The 17,919-nt window shown below is 42.2% G+C and overlaps 4 protein-coding genes across 6 annotated transcripts in view; 1 reads left to right on the top strand and 3 right to left on the bottom strand.

Moving 5' to 3' along the window:
- Positions 1-4,408: 4,408 nt before the first annotated feature.
- On the bottom strand, positions 4,409-5,950 carry LOC311037721 (F-box-like/WD repeat-containing protein TBL1X; the record flags this gene model as incomplete). Its single annotated transcript, XM_084046992.1, has 1 exon — positions 4,409-5,950. The coding sequence occupies one exon, from the start codon at positions 5,948-5,950 to the stop codon at positions 4,409-4,411; it is 1,542 nt and encodes a 513-aa protein (XP_083903118.1).
- A 1,175-nt stretch (positions 5,951-7,125) lies between these two features.
- On the bottom strand, positions 7,126-7,620 carry LOC311037912 (UDP-N-acetylglucosamine transferase subunit ALG13-like; the record flags this gene model as incomplete). Its single annotated transcript, XM_084047208.1, has 1 exon — positions 7,126-7,620. The coding sequence occupies one exon, from the start codon at positions 7,618-7,620 to the stop codon at positions 7,126-7,128; it is 495 nt and encodes a 164-aa protein (XP_083903334.1).
- A 3,830-nt stretch (positions 7,621-11,450) lies between these two features.
- LOC311037913 (eukaryotic peptide chain release factor GTP-binding subunit ERF3A-like) lies at positions 11,451-12,995 on the bottom strand (the record flags this gene model as incomplete). The annotated part of the gene is made up of 1 exon (XM_084047209.1): positions 11,451-12,995. One exon carries the CDS (start codon positions 12,993-12,995, stop codon positions 11,451-11,453), a length of 1,545 nt encoding a protein of 514 aa, XP_083903335.1.
- Positions 12,996-14,546: 1,551 nt separating this feature from the next.
- Positions 14,547-17,919, top strand: part of tsc1b (TSC complex subunit 1b) — a 41,811-nt gene continuing 38,438 nt past the window's right edge. For all 3 annotated transcript variants that reach the window (XM_084046263.1, XM_084046264.1, XM_084046265.1), the window contains exon 1: positions 14,547-14,609. The gene's annotated coding sequence lies outside the window, so the exon portion shown is untranslated. The remainder of the gene's footprint in view (positions 14,610-17,919) is intronic.

The following is a 17,919-nucleotide window of genomic DNA, read 5'->3' on the forward strand; positions in this document are numbered from 1 at the left end:
TGGTTCTGGTCCAGATTTCCAAAGAATAGTCTCAGCAGCTGACAGAAACACACGTTTTTCATCCATCCATCCACACACACAGACATTTGAAGACCTTTACTCTTTTTCTAGGGACATACATACAGTACAATCAAAGGACAAAGATCTGTTCAGTCTGTCAACAGATGACCAATACTGTTCCCTGCCCTCCAGATGGCACAATCGTCCTTTCTTGCTCACTGCGCAGTCCTGTTGCAGTACTGCAGACAGTATGTTGCAATCAATGACTCATCTGACCAAATGCTACGCTTTTCTTAAAAGTGGAGGCAGAGAACATTTAACATTGTTAAAAATCAATTCAAATATTGAAAGAGAGAAAAGTGGAGGCAGTGAACCAGAGAGCGATGGACGGATTGAAGACAGACTAATATGGCCAAAGTCAGGTGAACTGGACCTTCATTTTCTGTGTCCTCTGCAGGGCTCTGCTGGTGACATGTGCTGTCGGGTGGAAACCTTGAATGCAGAAAAATGCTACTTTGCTACTTTGGTGTAACACTGTTGTATGACGAAGTAGGGCATTCATTTACATGAAAAGTTGACATATGGAGATATACAAGGTTTCTGCCCGACAGCAATGATCTATTGAAGTGACAAGACATGGAAATGTAAAACAACTGACCTTCTTGACACCTGACAGGGGGGAGCTTCCCTGGTTGGACGTAACGCGTGGAAGGAACACGTAATTCCAACCCGTTACCTTCCCCTCCATTAGGCGCCCCGGCTGTCATGGGGGAGGCGGTATAGCGACCAGGACTACTACATGTTTTTGTGAGGGTATCAACTACCCTAGGAGACACGGGGAGAACATGCAAACTCCACACAGAGTAGGCCCTTTCGCCAACCCCACCTAGGGTATGGGCGCTGATGACACGGAGGAGAAGACACGCCCCCAGAACCCACAGCATCCCCGGCGGAAATTGAACCTAGGACCTTCTAGCTTTGAGGCGACAGCACTACCGACATGGAGACATGGAAATGTTTGACTCATATTCACAAAAGAGATGCGTTAAAAATTACATACACCAGGTAGGTTACAATGATCAATTTATAACTGGATATTCATAATCATTTGAAGTAATTCTGTGCATGTGATTAATTTGGATCTATATGGACAGTTGTGCATAGATGCCAGCCTAACTCCACAAGTAAAACCAGAATCATCGGGCCATAATTGATAGCCTAATTGTTAAGACTTAGACAGGGGGCATTTTCGAATTGCACAAGTAGGCTACAAGCAAGCACATGCGATTGATATGGGCACATTTCCTACTAATGATGACTCAACCAGGTAAACCAGTACAGTTTCCCTTGAAATTCTAACTCCCATTTCTGTGGAAGTATTTAAGGGAGGTTTTAGTACATCAAGGTAAATACAGGCTTTTATTTGATGTATGATGAGGCATCAAAGTTGTCAGTTACATGGAAGTCGGAGTACATCAAGGTAAAGTAGGCTTTTATTTGATGTATGATGACGCATCAATGTTGTCAGTTACTTGGAAGTCGGATGTCTGACCCGGAGTCGGATGTCCGATGATTTTTTTTTAATCACTTGGGGAGGGTCATTGATTTTTTATTTTTAGTCAAAGGGAGGGTCATGGCATTTTAGATCAGGGCACATACATTTTCTCCAGGGGTACCCTTCTTTAAAAATCGACCTGTAGGCCTACCTAGAGAGTGTTTGTTCAGTAGGCTGGTCCTAGCCTGGTAAACCCTCCCTCTGGAAATCGCATCAAATGGAAATGAGATTTCCGGAGGGAGGGTTTACCAGGCTAGGCTGGTCCCTGCATCTCTCCAGAAAATACATTTTCAGGTGGGTGGCCAATTTTCAGCGAATCAGGAGAAAGTACCCATTTATCGGCTTCAATTTCATGTTCCAGTTCCAATTTGTTTTTCATTTCTTTGTGTTATCACTTCCAAATTCACTTGATTGTCATGTGTCCTGTGTAAGTCTCCCCTGATTTGATAAAATTGGTATCCTGACCTAAAAATGCATTTTTTTCTATTTAATCAAGAGCTGGAGGGACAGGGAGACCCCTGATTCTGAACAAACACTCTACACCAATGAGTACTATCAGAATATAAAGCAAATAGCAATTTAACACGTATTTTAACAAAAACATATCACTTACCCTACCTTTAATGCTTTGTTCAGTAGGTATACAATATAGGTAGTTGTCATGAGGATGCATGGAGCAATATGGTGGTCTACTTTAAATCAATTACGTATTATAAGATGCACATATTCTGAATTAATTAAAACCCTGGACAATAGTGGGACTGTTTAGAAAATTGCTGCTGCAGTTATGCCACCTTGTGGTCAGTTGTAGACTCTGCAGAGGCTTGGTGTGGTCAGGACTTCTCTAGGGAAAGTTGTGAATGCAAATAAATGTATGAATGAGGTTCACACCACTGTCATCACACTCATCACATTAATTAAGTGGAAAATAAAAGCCTAATTATGTACCTTTCTTCATCTTAAAAATCCCAACTGAGCTTTACGTGCCCCTGTATATAGAACATTATGTGCACTGTGAGACTGCATGATCTGGGATAGCGATTTTGATCTTTTAAATGTTTTCCTAGATACCATGATTTAGTAGGCTAGTCACTGACCAGTGTGCCTGGACAATATAGCTGCCGGAAGACAAAGATTTGTGGCATTTCCTTTAAATGTGAAAAAAAGATGCAACAAGGAGAGGCAGTTATGTTTTCAAATGATTGGGATGAAAAGGACATACCCTACCCCCCACCCTCACTTCAGGAATCTTGTACCCACATGACCCTAGCGTCCCAATTCAGGGGCCAACATTCGGCAACAATAGCAGATCTACAAGCTCACAACATGTGAGGAGTGGACCCAGTATAGACCCCAGGGGGACTCCAGTCAACAAAGTATAGGGTTTAAGTGGGTAAAGTAAGTCATGTTTTTATGTGTAAGGTCCTTTCTTGTTCTGCAGTGCTTCCTCTATGAACTTGAGGGTGTGCTTGTACAGGATTTTTTTCTCCCCAGCTTGACGATGATGTATGATTTACAACCCCCCGTGGTTGTGGGCCCTATCACAAATAAAGATGAGCGGAGGGCCTATCTGGAGAAGGTGGCAGGCCTGATCTGACTTGGGAGTATGCACACACAGCCTGTGGCAAAGAAAGCGAGGCTGTTGAGCTAAAGCAATTCAAGGTATCAGAGAAGATCCTAAAATCTTTCTACTCTGCTACAACCCAGAGCAACCTGTCAGGGGGCATGACTATATCATGCCATGGTATGGACAGAGCTCTTCCCAGGACCCACTACGACTACTGTGGAAGGTGCGGTGAGGTCGGCTGAACGCACCACAGGGAGCTCTCTCCCGTCCCTGCAGGACATATACAGTATGAGAGGACATGACATCGTCAAAAAACTAAAACGTGACAACAAAAAAACCCGGATTGATACAGACTCTTCTGTAGTGACTCTTCTTTCGTATTAATATAATGTGTGCCTTCTATGCATGTTTGACACCGCTGCTAAAGATAGAAATATACAGGATATTTTATGCCTCTGCTTTTTATGACACTGCTAAAAGACATCCAGTATTATTATCATTATTATTATTTTGTCTTTTTTCCTTTTAATTCTTACTTTTTATTACTATTACCTTTGTTGTTGTGTTGTATTGTATTGTATTGTTATGTTACTGTTCTGCAGAACAGGTCCCATCAACATTACACTGCTTGTATTTGTATAAGACAAATAAAGCCCCTCTTGATTCTTGATCAGGTCCCTAATACCGAGGTCTGCTTACTGCGTCGGTACCACCAGTATCTTGATCATAGGGCCGATTGGTTGTAGGAAGTGTCTGTGCCAAGCTCAGCCCTTTCTCTGGCCACGTCATCATATTAAATATTCTAAAGTACATGCTTTTAAATTCAAATTACAAAGTAGCCTACATTTTCTTTTTAATATCAATGCATTGCTATATTGAAATTTAGAAATTCTCCAAATTAAAAAGTCAAAAACATTTAAGACATTTTCAAAACTTAATATTTTTTTGGGGAAAATAAAAGCCCGCTATGACAATCTGGCTGGTCCAGTCCTGTGGATATTATATACTGAGCCAATCTTGATTAATGTTCTCAAAAAGGAGCATGTTAGACCACACACATAAACGCTGAAGTTCTTCGACACTCGAACCAGCTACACTAGCTGCTTTTGGTTCCGCTGCTGCCATCATGAGGATTGTCCTGTGACCTCTCAGGGTCATCTTCCACAACGAGTTTTAGAATTCTGTAAGCCAGTGGAACGAAATGTCTTTCAATTATGCATTTGATGTATTGTTGAATGACAATAAAAGCCATCTATCTATCTGTGGTCATGGGTTCAATCAGGGTGCTATTTTCTGAGATCGAGAACACATACAGAGCCGTCTGAAGCACTAGCACCGACTTTGTCCCCTGTGCTGTTCCAGCACACCTCAAAAATCCCACTGGTTCCCCTGTAGCTGCGCACCAACTTTCCAGTCGCAGTGTTCCAGATGTGGACACTCTTGTCAAAGGAGCCACTGGCCAGGTGTTTGCCATCAGGACTGAAGGCCACACTGTAGACAGGTTCCTGGTGTTGGGTCAATGTGTGGATACACACTCCCCGCTCTATGTCCCATAGGCGAACGGTTGAGTCAAAAGAGGCGCTAGCAAGCATAGTGTTGGAGTTGGGGTTGTTGGTTGCAGGGCCAGTGGGGCTCCACGTAATAGTGTAGATCTCTTTACTGTGCGCATGGAGGTCGAGGACACTTGAGTCCTGGCTCATACTCCAAATCTTTAAGGTCATGTCATCTGAGCAGGAGGCAAGTAGCTTCCCTGATGGGTCCCACTTAATAGCATTGACCTCACTTGTGTGTCCCAGGAAAGTCTTCAGGGGTCGGTCGCGGCCCAGCCGACATACATGGATGCACATGTCTGTGCTGCAGGAGGCAAAGGTACTATTGTTCTTCCAGTCCACGTCCAGTGCTGGGGCTGAATGAAAGGGGAACTGCTGCTTGGCCTCTCCTTTGAGCACATCCCAAATGATTGTCATCTTATCTGCACCAGCACTGAGAATAGAGTTCCCCTTCTTGTTCCACTTAAGTGCAAATATGGGCCCTTTGTGCTGTCCCAAGGTACTCGCCAGGTTCCCATCTTTTGTCCATATTTTGGCAAATCCATCATACGACCCTGTTGCTAAGAGAGTCCCATCGCTATTCCAGTCCAGTGAGGTGATATATTTGTTGCTGGGGACATCCTGGCTGCCTTCTTGAATGCAGTGGCGCAGCACCACCTGGGTGGAGCTCGAGTTGCTATTCTCATTTAGGTTCCAGATCCTTGCTGTGGAGTCCCCTGAGCCTGAGGCTAGCAGGTCACTGATAGGGTTCCAGGCGCAGATGAACACCTCAGACTCGTGACCTCTGAGCACTGTGACCTTACTAGCAGGTATCTCTATGTCCACATCCACTTCCATGGACTCACTGTGGTCATACGTGTTATGAGTGGCGCTCTCTTCCTCGTTGACAGTGGCCTCTCCATTCTTTGGTGGGTTGGACTGGATGCCGGAGACCGATGAAGCCATGGAACATGCAGCCTGTTTCTGGGCTAACATATCGCAGAAGGCCTGCTGGCGTGTCTGCACCACATCTGGCATCACCGCGTCAATGAGGGACAGTGACTCAGTTGGCTGGCCATCAAACACTGATCCATCCTCGTTAATGCTGATCTCTGCCTCCACATACTGGAGGCCTTTCTGCAGGATGGTGATGAGGGCAGCATGGGGCACTCGTGTTCCACTGATGTTGGACTGGCTGACGTGGCTCTCATTGCCAAAGGTGAACACTGAGTGGGAGAAACCTGATTCTTGGAGATATCTGTACACCAAAAAGTTCACTTCATCACTGGTTATACTCATCTTATATTATACATAAATGGACAGTACCACAGTATCTCACTCTAGTCTTATGTTACAGCAGGAATATGTATATTTACAAACACACGACTGAAGTTGAAGTTGTGGCGGTCAAGCAGTGTTTGTCTTGTCTGTGGCGGGCGTGCAAATATTCCTACATATGGACTACACGTTTGCAACGTGTCCAAACAATAACCTCACTGAAGCGCCACGTTATTAGCTGGTGGCCAAGCAGATAGGCCCAGAAATCGGTGTTGTTAGGCAATGGTTTCTATTGTGTTTGACGTCAGATGCCCATATATGGAGATCGCCGACTTCAGCACAAATTGATTTATTATAAATAGAGGGTCGGGGCGCTGCGCGCCCCTCCCCCCTAGCTGCTGCGCGGTGCTTTGTGTTTGTTGGTCTCTATAATATATAAAGCCATAATAGGAGATGTTCCCAATGGAGCTATGCCCAAATATGGAGTGTGTTGTCTGACCTCACTTGGGTCTCGTTGGGCGGTTATATAAAGCCATAATAGGAGATGTTCCCAATGGAGCTATGCCCAAATATGGAGTGTGTTGTCTGACCTCACTTGGGTCTCGTTGGGCGGTGGTCGGCGATGACGCTAAGGAACAACATGGCCGACTGTAATGTTGTGAGTTTGTGTTGGCCGCAATTAATTATGCTGCGAGGGGGCAGATGTGTGCTGAGCAGTATGAAGTGGCCTACAGACTGCGCGTAGTAATTCTGCACGTTGTGGCGTGTCTTGTTAGTGACATTGATATGTTGTTTTTGTGTTTAGTCCCACACAGTGGCAGGTTTTTTTGGGGGGTTTTGGGTTTAGAAATGTATATATAGATAGATAGATAGATAGATAATAAAATGTTGACAGTTACGCAACACTGGTACTATATAACTTTTTTGAGGTGACTGCATTCGGTCTCCCTGATCTTCTAATGAGACATTTAGAGCCTGCCTGCATGCTCTAGGAGAAATTAAAAAAATACTTGCAGGTCAAAACGTTTGTGAAACAATTGTGTCAAAGGTCATGTCCAACCTACACAGGATCTAAATGCACTTGCGCAGACCCGGGTTCAAATCCAGTAGAACAGGAAAGTTACATACAGTAGTAAAGCGTTACGGTCTTAAACTTCAGGAAGACCAAGGTTGCTTGCTGTCTAACTTCTCTTAACTTAAAGAAGACCAAGGACACTGTCTAAGAACTTGCCAAAGTTCTTGGGCTGTCCAGGTAGGAAGGGCAACAGAACAGACAGGTCCATGGTTTTCAGGGTCGCTGTGAGGGTGCTGCAGGTGCAGTAGAACAAGTGGGAGTCTTTGTATAGTTGTCGGGCTAACTCTATCTGGTGATTGTCCATCAGTCCGTCATTCACAACCACTAGCAGGGGCTTTCCTGCACCGAGGGCTTCAATGCAGCTACCAGCCCCAGCATGGCTGATGACCAGATCAGCACACTTCATGTCATCAGCTATGGAGTCTTTGAATCGAAATGCCTCTAGTTTGACATCGGGACAAGTCTCAGGGGTCGGAAGAAATGAGCCTCGTCCAACTTGAAGAACCAAACGTTCATAACCACGAATCTTCAAGGCTTGGACTGCATCACAAGACGTGATACTGCGAATGAGTTCATCAAAACATGTCGTCCCAACAGTAACAAATACACTCTTCATGTCTGAATAAATACAATAATATGGTAACCTGCAGCTTCTACGTCCTGTAATCCTGCCTGGCTGGGGATTCAATCGAGGCTCCAATACTTGCTTCAAACTCAAAACGGTCATTCAGTTAAATGAATGACCACTGCTTCAACACTTCTTTTAGTGACAAAAAAGCATGCGACTATGCCATCTGTAGCAACAATCGGCAAGGCTATTATAGAGGCAATGATGATGTGGCTTAACATGACATAACAGTAACGTAATGATGATGATGTGGTATGATCCATTTGGGCACCTACAGTACATACTTGGGAAAGACTGACATGGAACTCCATATTTGGGCATGGCTGACATCCTAAGACCTAAACCAAATTCCAATAACTTCATCTCTGCACTCCGTCTTCCAGCATGACCCGGAAATCATTCGAGTCCCATGAGTTAATTTGCTTTTGGAGGAGCCGAGAGCAAGGAGAGAGGAGGCTCCCCAAGCTGCTTGGAGCAAGGATCAGCAAGTGCACCTCAGGTGTAGACTTGAGCGGTTTTCATGATTCCTCAGTGGAAGTGTTGAATGACCATCTGTTTTGTTTTTGGATAGTGCATGGAGCAGACCACTTCCTTGGGCTATAGGATGGAAACTACGCTCGCTGTCTCGGGAATGGTATCCAAAAGACACTTGACAAAACGTAGCCTACTCTCCTTCTATATTCCACTTTTCTTTTTCATGAATTGCAACCTCATTATAAACATTTGAGCATGTGAGCATTTGAGCACCCAATTCCTAAGCATAATAGAGATACTGTACCCAATAATACAGAATGACATCTTGAGGACGGAGGAGGCAGACATTTGAGTTTTGTATATGGCTATTCAGTCTAACCTGATCGATTTCTCTATCCTCTCAGGTTGAGGCACAATTTCACATATATATTATATAGATATTTTCAGATGGCGGTCCACGGCCAAATACGTATTAGGGGTCCTTGACATGAAAACATTTTACAACCAGTGCTCTAGGCTAAAAAATATATAATTATGTTTAACAGTGCAAGCTTTCCAAGGTCCAGCAATTGGACCTAGAAAGCCATGCATGCCTGGCTATTCACATTTGAAACCTGTCCATAATTGCATTCTGTAGAGCACACATGCGTACAGATACACACATTGCATGCATTGAATGTCATGATGTGACTGCCAAGTTTCAAAAAAATAATAATCTTTTATTCTCAGTGAATAATAACATGTATAGCAAGATGTGCATTTTCTTTTCAATTAGCAACAACGGCTTGTCGACCTAGAAAGTCCTCCTTTAGATTCCTCACATTTAAAAACAACAGATGAGAAAACAATGTATGTATCATGTCTTCCTTTATTGTCCTGAACTGATTATCTGACAAGAGTAGAAAGATTTCATATTGTCACCAATTTAGGAATAAATCAATCCCTGTGATTAGTAGAAATTTGTTTACCTGCTTGGCAATTGTGGAAAGTAACTAAGTACATTTACTCAAGTACAGTACCTAAGTACAATTTCGAGGTACTTTTTCTTTACTGGAGTATTCCAATTTTCAGTACTTTTACTTCTACTTCTATCTCAGAGGCAAATATTATACGTTTACTCCACTACAATTATATGAAAACTTTAATTACTTGTTACTTTGCAGATATAAATTATTATATCATAAAACATACATTAACACTTTAGCCCTATTTTATACCTTGGCCATTTGAAAATAGCCGATCTACAAGCTCACAATGCGTTGTGGGCTTGTAGAGTACTTTTTCCACCACTGCTCCTTGGTGTCATGATTTGTTTCACATAATCTCTCATTGGCTCCTAGAGACACAAATGCAACTGCAAATGATTAAATTAAATGTCCTAACCCTCAAGATGGCATAGACTCGCCTCGGTCTAGACTCCATTGCAGATACGGAAACAGTCTGTGTTCTGCTTTTAATTGGGCACTTTAAGTTTATAATAATCTTTATCGTAATTGTTTACATTAGAATAACATATTCCTGATTATGATCTACAGTGGTTCTTCATTATAAAACATATGTGTCATATCAGAAAGAAACCTGTACCATATTAAGTCATCGCTATCAATCTTGTTTATATCTGAAAACAAACTAGGTAAAACATATTCTTACTGACACAAGCACTAAGGTTTAGCCACAAGAGGTCAGAGGGACAGTGCGTTTGATTGAATACACACACTATGTGTCCTGTGAAAAACATGAGATTGCAATTTTGTATAAAAATGAAGTGCTACTGTAGTGTTGGAACTGTAATCTGTAATCACCCCCTTAACATTTATTGTTAAAAAACATTCATGAGCCGAATGATGTTTTGCAGTGTGCCGTTTATTGTATTGATCTTCAGAATTTTCAGAATTCTGTTCATTTTGTTTTATTTTTAATTTAATGTTTATGTCATTGTGTATGTCGTGGGTTTTATGCTGTATAAATTGCCCTTTGGCTGTATAGATATAGAAAGAACATATAACTGATAACAGGTATGAAATAGCCTAGATTCTTTTTGTTTATTTTACTTGAGAAGTTACCAGCACATCTACTATACTCTCGACCAAATGTGAACAACAGTCATAAGAAGGAAACATTCTGTAGGATTGTAGCTACTTACTGATCAAATGATAATATACTGTATGTAAAAGCAATAGGTTCACAGCAGTGGTATTCTGGTCTAATCATATGACAATAATGTGCACTATTAACAGACTAGTGAAAGGGTTTCGCTAGCTAGCCTATATGAAACTGAGTTCCAATACACTCCGCAGAAGGCTGTTTTATCTCACAGTTTCAGATCACTTAATACTGGTCAGATGTGTTCATATCACAGGCAAAATGTGGAGAAAAAAAAAGTTTTACCGTGGAATAAATGTATGACTTAATTAATATGCAAGATTGCATTGACAAATTACTTGTGCACGCTGGCAGTAGGCCAAGGAAATATAAAAACAAGTTATTTTTGATATACTGTTTTACTGGTATATTTTTCACAATACTCATTCCACTATTAAATAATATACTTCCATATTAGTCTCTCAAGAAAAATGCTGGGGGTGCTGTTTTTCCTTTTTATTTGACGATGGGTTCCCAGATTGCTTCCATATACAGTAGACAAATACGGTCTATTGGTTGCAATGACAACAGGGCTACCAGAGGTTTTTCCTGAAAGACTACCAAAATCCTTAGAAGGATCCTTACAGAGGAAAATAACTCTGTATTTGGAAGTCAATAATGTTAGAGTTTCATTATGATGTCAATATGGCATCATCGACATGATGTGTTGAGATGCACATTAAAGCCACGTCGTTATTAGTCTTGTTCTTCCCCAAATCACCCCTCAGTGCCATGCCATGAAAAAAAAGTCCTGGCAACTCCTGGTCCACATCTGTTTAGAGATAACTTCTGCCATCAGTCATTTTCATTGCTGAAAGCATAAAAAAGGAAATATAGCCCACTTTTAGAGTAGACTAGAATACGGAGGAAGAGGGGGCTGACCTGAAAATTGAGAGAGAAAATATTTGATCTCAATATGAGAAAGCATCAGACTCACAAGTGTGAAGTCTGTGGCAGAGACTTTATTCAAAGTGTACACCTTAAGTACCATTTAATGACTCACAGTCAAACAAGATGAATTACACAGTATTTTATTGCTTAAAAACAGGTTTCATTTTTCACAGAAGTGTTTTTAAGCTGGTCTTTGCCAGGCCGAGTGAAAGGAGCTGCTGTCGCCGTTGACAAGTTATTGCCGTAGTACCAATGAAGCCTCCGCCCCAAGACCCCTTTTCTCACCGGGACTCCCGTGTGACTGGCCCTCTTCAGTCCCTCTCAGGAACGAGCTTCAGTACCTTACCTCTGGCAATGGTCTTTCCTTCGTCCCGCAGAGTGAACCGCCCCATCTGGGGGAAGTCTCTGAAGGTCTCAAGGCAGATGATTCGTGCTGCTCGCAGACGAACGATGCACTCCTGGTCCTGTTTGACAAACCGTGGCCGCGTTTTGCTCTTCTCACCTGACTTCTTGTCCACTAGACAGATTAAGTTGGTGATCTGCACGTCTTCAACACAGGTGTGGATGTAAAGAACCGCATTGTAACCAGGGCAGATGATGGACTTGTGTTCAAGGATTTCAATGCGGGCATCAAAGGTGCGCCCTGCATGGCAAAGATTCTCAGCATTACACAGGATGAAGCCGGGTAAGATCTCGCTTTCCTCAATACCCCTCAGTCGGAGCCTGAGGTTCTCACCCGGGGTGGCCTGCTCTGTCTCCTCATCTTGTGGCATGTGGTGGAGGCTCAGCACCTCCACAACATGCTTGCTGTTGGGCATCATAATGAGCTGCTGTGCTTTGCAGATGGAACCAGACTCCAGCTTCCCCAGAACTACAGTGCCCATATCCTTGTATTTGTCTAAAATGGGTAATCTAACCGGGCCGTCATTTGATCTATTGAAATTTTCCATACTGTCCAAGTATGGAATGAGTGGCAATCCTGTATACCAAGTGCACAGTTCAGCTGGTTCCTTGAGGTTAGCTCCAGTCAGACCAGAGCAGGGGATGAAGTAAATGTCTTTCTTGGGGTTGAAGCCCACCTTTTTTCTTAAAAATGGCAACAACTTCTCCTTACATTCCTCATACCTTTCATGGCTCCAGTTGACTGTAGGGTCGTCCATTTTGTTGATCAGGACAATGAGGTGCTTCACCCCAACCGTTTTGGCCAGGATGGCATGCTCCTGTGTCTGTCCCCCCTTCTCAAAGCCAGTCTCAAATTCACCTTTCCTGGCTGAGATCACCAGCACAGCCACATCGGCCTGTGATGCTTCTCCTATCATGTTGGGCACATAACTTTTGTGACCTGGAGCATCCAAGATGTTAAAGTGCTTTTTCTCCGTCTCAAAGTATGCCCGGCCCACCTCCACAGTCTTTCCTTTATCTCTCTCCTCTTGGTTAATGTCAAGAGCCCATGACAAATACCAGGATTCCCTGTTCTTCTCCTTGGCCTCCCTCTGATACTTCTCCAAGGTCCTCTCGTCCACCATTCCTGTTAGATACATGATATGTCCACCGATAGTGGACTTGCCAGCATCTACGTGTCCTATGAACACGACATTGACGTGCTCCTTCCTGGGAGCGTCGGGACGGGTGGTCACCACACTGGGTATTATAGGCACTTCTTCATTCTCCATCGTCTCCATCGTTTCCATCATTCCTGGCCCCCTGTCGCCACGAAACCCGTCTCTTGGCATAGCCTCGTTTGACTCTGCCCATATCTGTTGCCACGTCTCATTGGGGACGAACGGATTGGTGTCCACGCTGAGCGCCTGGAACGCAGACTCCAGCTGCTGAGGGGCGGGTTCTCTCAGGTCCATGGTGGTGGTGGTGGTGTTGGTTCTTCTTGTTTGGAATCTCTTTCAATGTGTCTCTCAATGTCCTTTCAGTCTCTCTCCATCTCTGCAACACCTTAAATAGGCTGTCCAGAACTCTGGTCTGACATCACACACAACACAAACCGTTGCTATGCCAACCACCAATCAATGTCATACAGTAGGCATTCTGTTGTCTAACCTAAATGTGTTGTCATGGCATCAGGGTAAACAAATCAGTCAGCTCCATATATGGGCACAAAAGGGGGAATTCACATATTTGGGCATATCCTGCTGACATCAGGGATCTCTGTATATGGGCATAAAGGGGACATGCACTGACATATACAGAGATCTCCATATATGGGCATAAAAGGATCAAGGACTGACAGATACAGATATCTCCATATATGGGCATGGAGGGGACAAGGACTGACATATACAGAGATCTCCATATATGGGCAAATCAGTCGGATTGGCGGTGCCGGTGCAACGTAGGTGTGAGGCCCGAACCTCTAGTACAATACAAACATTAATACTGATGCTCTGATTCACTGTTCCAAAACAAAACCAAAGATAATCAGATGGCTGTAGCACTATTAACCATGACAACATAACTCACTCACATTGAACTCTCTAGTCTATAACTTTCTCTTGTAGTAGTTTCTTGTAGAATTAGCTTAGGTCACTGATATCGACTGTCTTTGTGCACCTTCTTCAATGTTGATTGAAGTTCAAAGTAGTTGCAATTCCATCAGTGATTCTCGCATGCCTTGCATACTGCGATTCTTGTATGGTTGTCTTCCATCTCGTAATCTTTAAAACCGAACGATATAATTTCTGGAGTCGACATTTTCTTCCACCTGGCTTCCAGCAGCGACGCAATGGCATGTGTGTTGTCTGTTTGCTAATGCAATGCAATGTTTGCAACAATTGGAGCACAGGCACCACTACATTATGACACTAGGTGTCACTCACGGCTGGGATTTTTGACTAATAAGTTAACATGAATAGTTTATGGGACACTTTTTGCTGTAAGGTATTAAAAAAAACACCCACTTGCATTGAGAGTTATTTCTTCTGACACCAGCAGAGGTAAAACAACGAAACTACAGGCCATTAATATGAACTGTCACTTCCTATATAGACACAATTTCAAAGGTGGATGCTGGGCCCTTGGTCTTACCCCATACCTCAAAGTCCAGTTGCATTGGGACAATTTTTATTAAGTTAAAAACAATAGCATAAACATTCACAATCATTTGCAGGAGAGAAACAGTCTTCATTATAAAATGTTCCTTTAAATGGTATACGGGTCTACAAATATTAATTTGGGGTTCCTTGACATTAAAATGTTTGAGAACTGGTTTCAACAACATTTAAGCCCAAATAAGTAACTACACAACCCAAAAAAACGCAACCTTACCAAACCAATATTTACAAACAACTTTACAAAAAAAACTAACCCAAAGTCGCTTATAATAAAAGGACATGGCAACACTGCTTGCGGGACTACTTTGCGTGCAGTCAGACCGGAGACGGCGGAGGAGCATCTCGGTGGGATGGAGCTGTGAGGTGTTCAAGATGGCGGCGCCCTGTGGAGTGCGGTTGCTCTAACAGGTAAACAGCTCAATTTATCTGCCACTTATCGTTTTGAATTTGTTATAATGTAAGTATTAATGCATGTATGATGGTGTGCATCGCTGCAGAGCAGTCACTGGTGTCAAATGGATGATTTTTCTCCTCTACTACTCCTTGTTCCAGCTAACGTTAGCTGTCAACGACGATGAGACTGACCAGTGTTGCCATGTCGGCTTATTATAAGCGACTTTGGGCTTGTTTTTCTGTACAGTAGCTTGTAATAATTGGTCGTTAATTGTGGGCTGCAGTTTTTTGGGGCTTGTTTCTAAAGTGTACTTGCTTATTTAGGCTTGTTTCCACATTTTGTAATTATTATTTATACCAGTGGTTCTCAAACATTCTCATGAAAATGTTTTGTGCCACAGGGAGCATTTGTGGTGTTAGAATGTTTCAAAAAAAAAAAAATCTACAAATATTCCACATTTTATTTATAGAGTTTTTGAAAATAGCAGCTCTACAAGCTCACAATGCGTCGCATCGCGTCATCAAATAGTCGATGCATGATACTGTATAGGTTTTTTTGCGCTTGTTTTCCTAGACCCGGTTGCTTATTTCTCTCACAAAATCTGGCAACACTGAGACTGACTTGTTTTTTAGGGAAAAGACAGTTGATATCATCAGACTGACTCTGATTTCTAACATGTTAGTCGTTTATTTATTGTCCTTCAGCCACGGGGTCATAACGGCATGGATGTTGAACTATAGGAGTATAACGCAACAATAATGCCAGCAAAGATAATCGGATAAAGTATAAAGCGAACCCTGCCCATTGTTCTCTCAGGGTTGTTTACCAAGCCAGCAGTCAGTGGTCCATTCATACTGCTGAACACTGCTGTAGTTTTTTTTTATGGGAACAGGATAGGTGGGCACTAGGGACATCTGGGCACCTCGATGTAAAATTGGCTATTTTGTCCAAAATGTAAAAAAGAAAGAAAGTGTGTGTGTGTGTGTGTGTGTGTGTATATATATATATATATATATATATATATATATATATATATATATATATATATATATATATATATATATATATTATGAAAAATTGTCTAAAGTATACATGATTAAAACTGCTTAAAGATTCGACAATTAATGTCTAATATTTCTACAATTGCTACAAAACCTGTACATCATCTGTCATTTTGGGGCATAAACAAGAAGTTGAAGGATAAAATTAAGACAAGGCAGACTGACAGACAGATAATGATGTACCGTCCGTGCATGTTCACATCATGTATACTTTACATTACATAAGACTATATTTCAGATATACATTTTTTTTTTAACATTTTGGACAAAATAGCCATTTTTTTTTCGAGGTGCCCAGATGTCCCTATAGTGCCCACCTGTCCTGTATCCCATAAGATGCTTGGAGCTGCAAAGTGCTACCCGTGCGCTCCACTAATTGCACATGATGTTTATATATGCTCATGTGATTTTGATCGCCATGAGTCATTTTGCTTGTCGTTTCACTTTCTCCTGTGTGCGTCTCCATGCAGCTCTTGCACCTGGCTGCACACTGTAAAATTCCGATGATTAATTTGACTCTGAGAGAAAAGACCCCCACGGCTTTTTATCATTATTATCATCATTATTGAACCTATAATAATTCCATCAAATATGCATGGGGCTTGACATTTTGCAGCAGGATCAGTAATGGTGTGCATTGACTTCATAATTATGACCTCAGTGACCCCCACCTACATTATGAAATGGACTGCCTTGTCAACATGACACATTCAGCCTAAAATTCTAAATATCTATATTTTTACTACCACTTTCAGAATGTTGCACTTAAGTTGTGAAAAAATAGGCATATATATATATATATATATATATATATATATATATATATATATATATAATATATAATATATATATATATATATATTATAATGCTTTTAAAATGATTGAGCTGGCTGTTTTCATAATCTGAATGCATGAGAAAGGAGGCTGTGCGTAACAGCTTGTACACAGCCAAATGTAATTTCCAGTGTTTACATGGAAGTGCTTCGGCAGCATAAAGGTTCTTTGTGTCCCCCTGAGCGTTCCAGAGCTGCCAGGAGTGGCTGCTTGAGGTCACACGCAGGGTGGATCCTGTTTGTGTCACTGGACTGACTGACCATGTGTCCCCGCAAGACGCTCAAAGCTAGACAACATTCAACATTGGCCTAAATCCACTTACAGTACATGTCCCAACTATCAGCCCCATGACGGGGCAGTTAATAGGCTCTATGCACAGCAGCCATATTGGACAGAAATTGGGCCCCTTCCTTGCTTCCTTCACAGGTGTCACCAATGACACTAATGAAGGCTCTGTTCCATTTAGTGTAGCACAGTGGTTCTCAAACCTTTTAATTTCAAGGACCCCCATAACTCTGAGAGTGTACAAATGGAACCAAATGGACCCTCCCGGGTCCATTTGGTTCCATTTGTACACTCTCAGAGTTACACCCTCTCAAGGAACCATGAGGGTCCCTGGACCATACAATATCAGCACCCTGACTCTGTTTGACCAGAATGGAACAGAGCCTTCATTAGTATCATTGGTAACACCTGTGAAGGAAGTAAGAAGAGGCCCAATTTTCCTCCAAAATGGCTGCTGTGCATAGAGCCTATTGATAACCTAGAAGACAATCGAGATGTGGCTTTCTATGAACCTAGGCTATCTGAGGGCATTAGCGCCTTCTTGTTCTGATTCGTCATGACACGCACGCACGCACGCACGCAAGTCAATAATTTCTTAATGTGTTGCTTACTGTCCAGAAAAGATAGTCTTCACTGGATATTTTAGTATGTAAATATGAGAGCCTCATTGAGTTTATGCATCGGCTCCACTGAAATCATACACTGGTGCAAAACATTACAGGCTTTATCTCTCAGTGTCAGTGAACATGATTCTGCACGGTACAGCATCTATTATGATCATGCCTGTTTTGTCTTCATTAACCTGTTTGTCAGGGATTTTAAATTAAGTCTAGAACACTGGTGAGCTCTCGTCCACTGATTTGTTACTTACTATTGTTGAGCAATTTGTTGTCGAGTCCCGTATTCTTACCAGTCTATCAGGATTATTTATGCTTGTGTTTCAGCTGAACATTTGGAATGTCATTTTGGCTTCCTGTTACTTTTGGTGAGCTGAGTCACTGTCTAGTCCAAATGGTATCTCAGAAAACCTGCATAGATTAACGTATTATGACCTATTAAGCCTTGTTAAACCTGTCCTAGATTCTTTCTTTTAGAAGATGTATTTCCTCCCCCTTTCATGTCTACTATGGTGTGAAGGTTAAGC

Source organism: Gymnoscopelus microlampas, assembly GCF_963454915.1.
Source record: "Gymnoscopelus microlampas genome assembly, chromosome: 21".
In the NCBI taxonomy this organism is placed as follows: domain Eukaryota; kingdom Metazoa; phylum Chordata; class Actinopteri; order Myctophiformes; family Myctophidae; genus Gymnoscopelus; species Gymnoscopelus microlampas.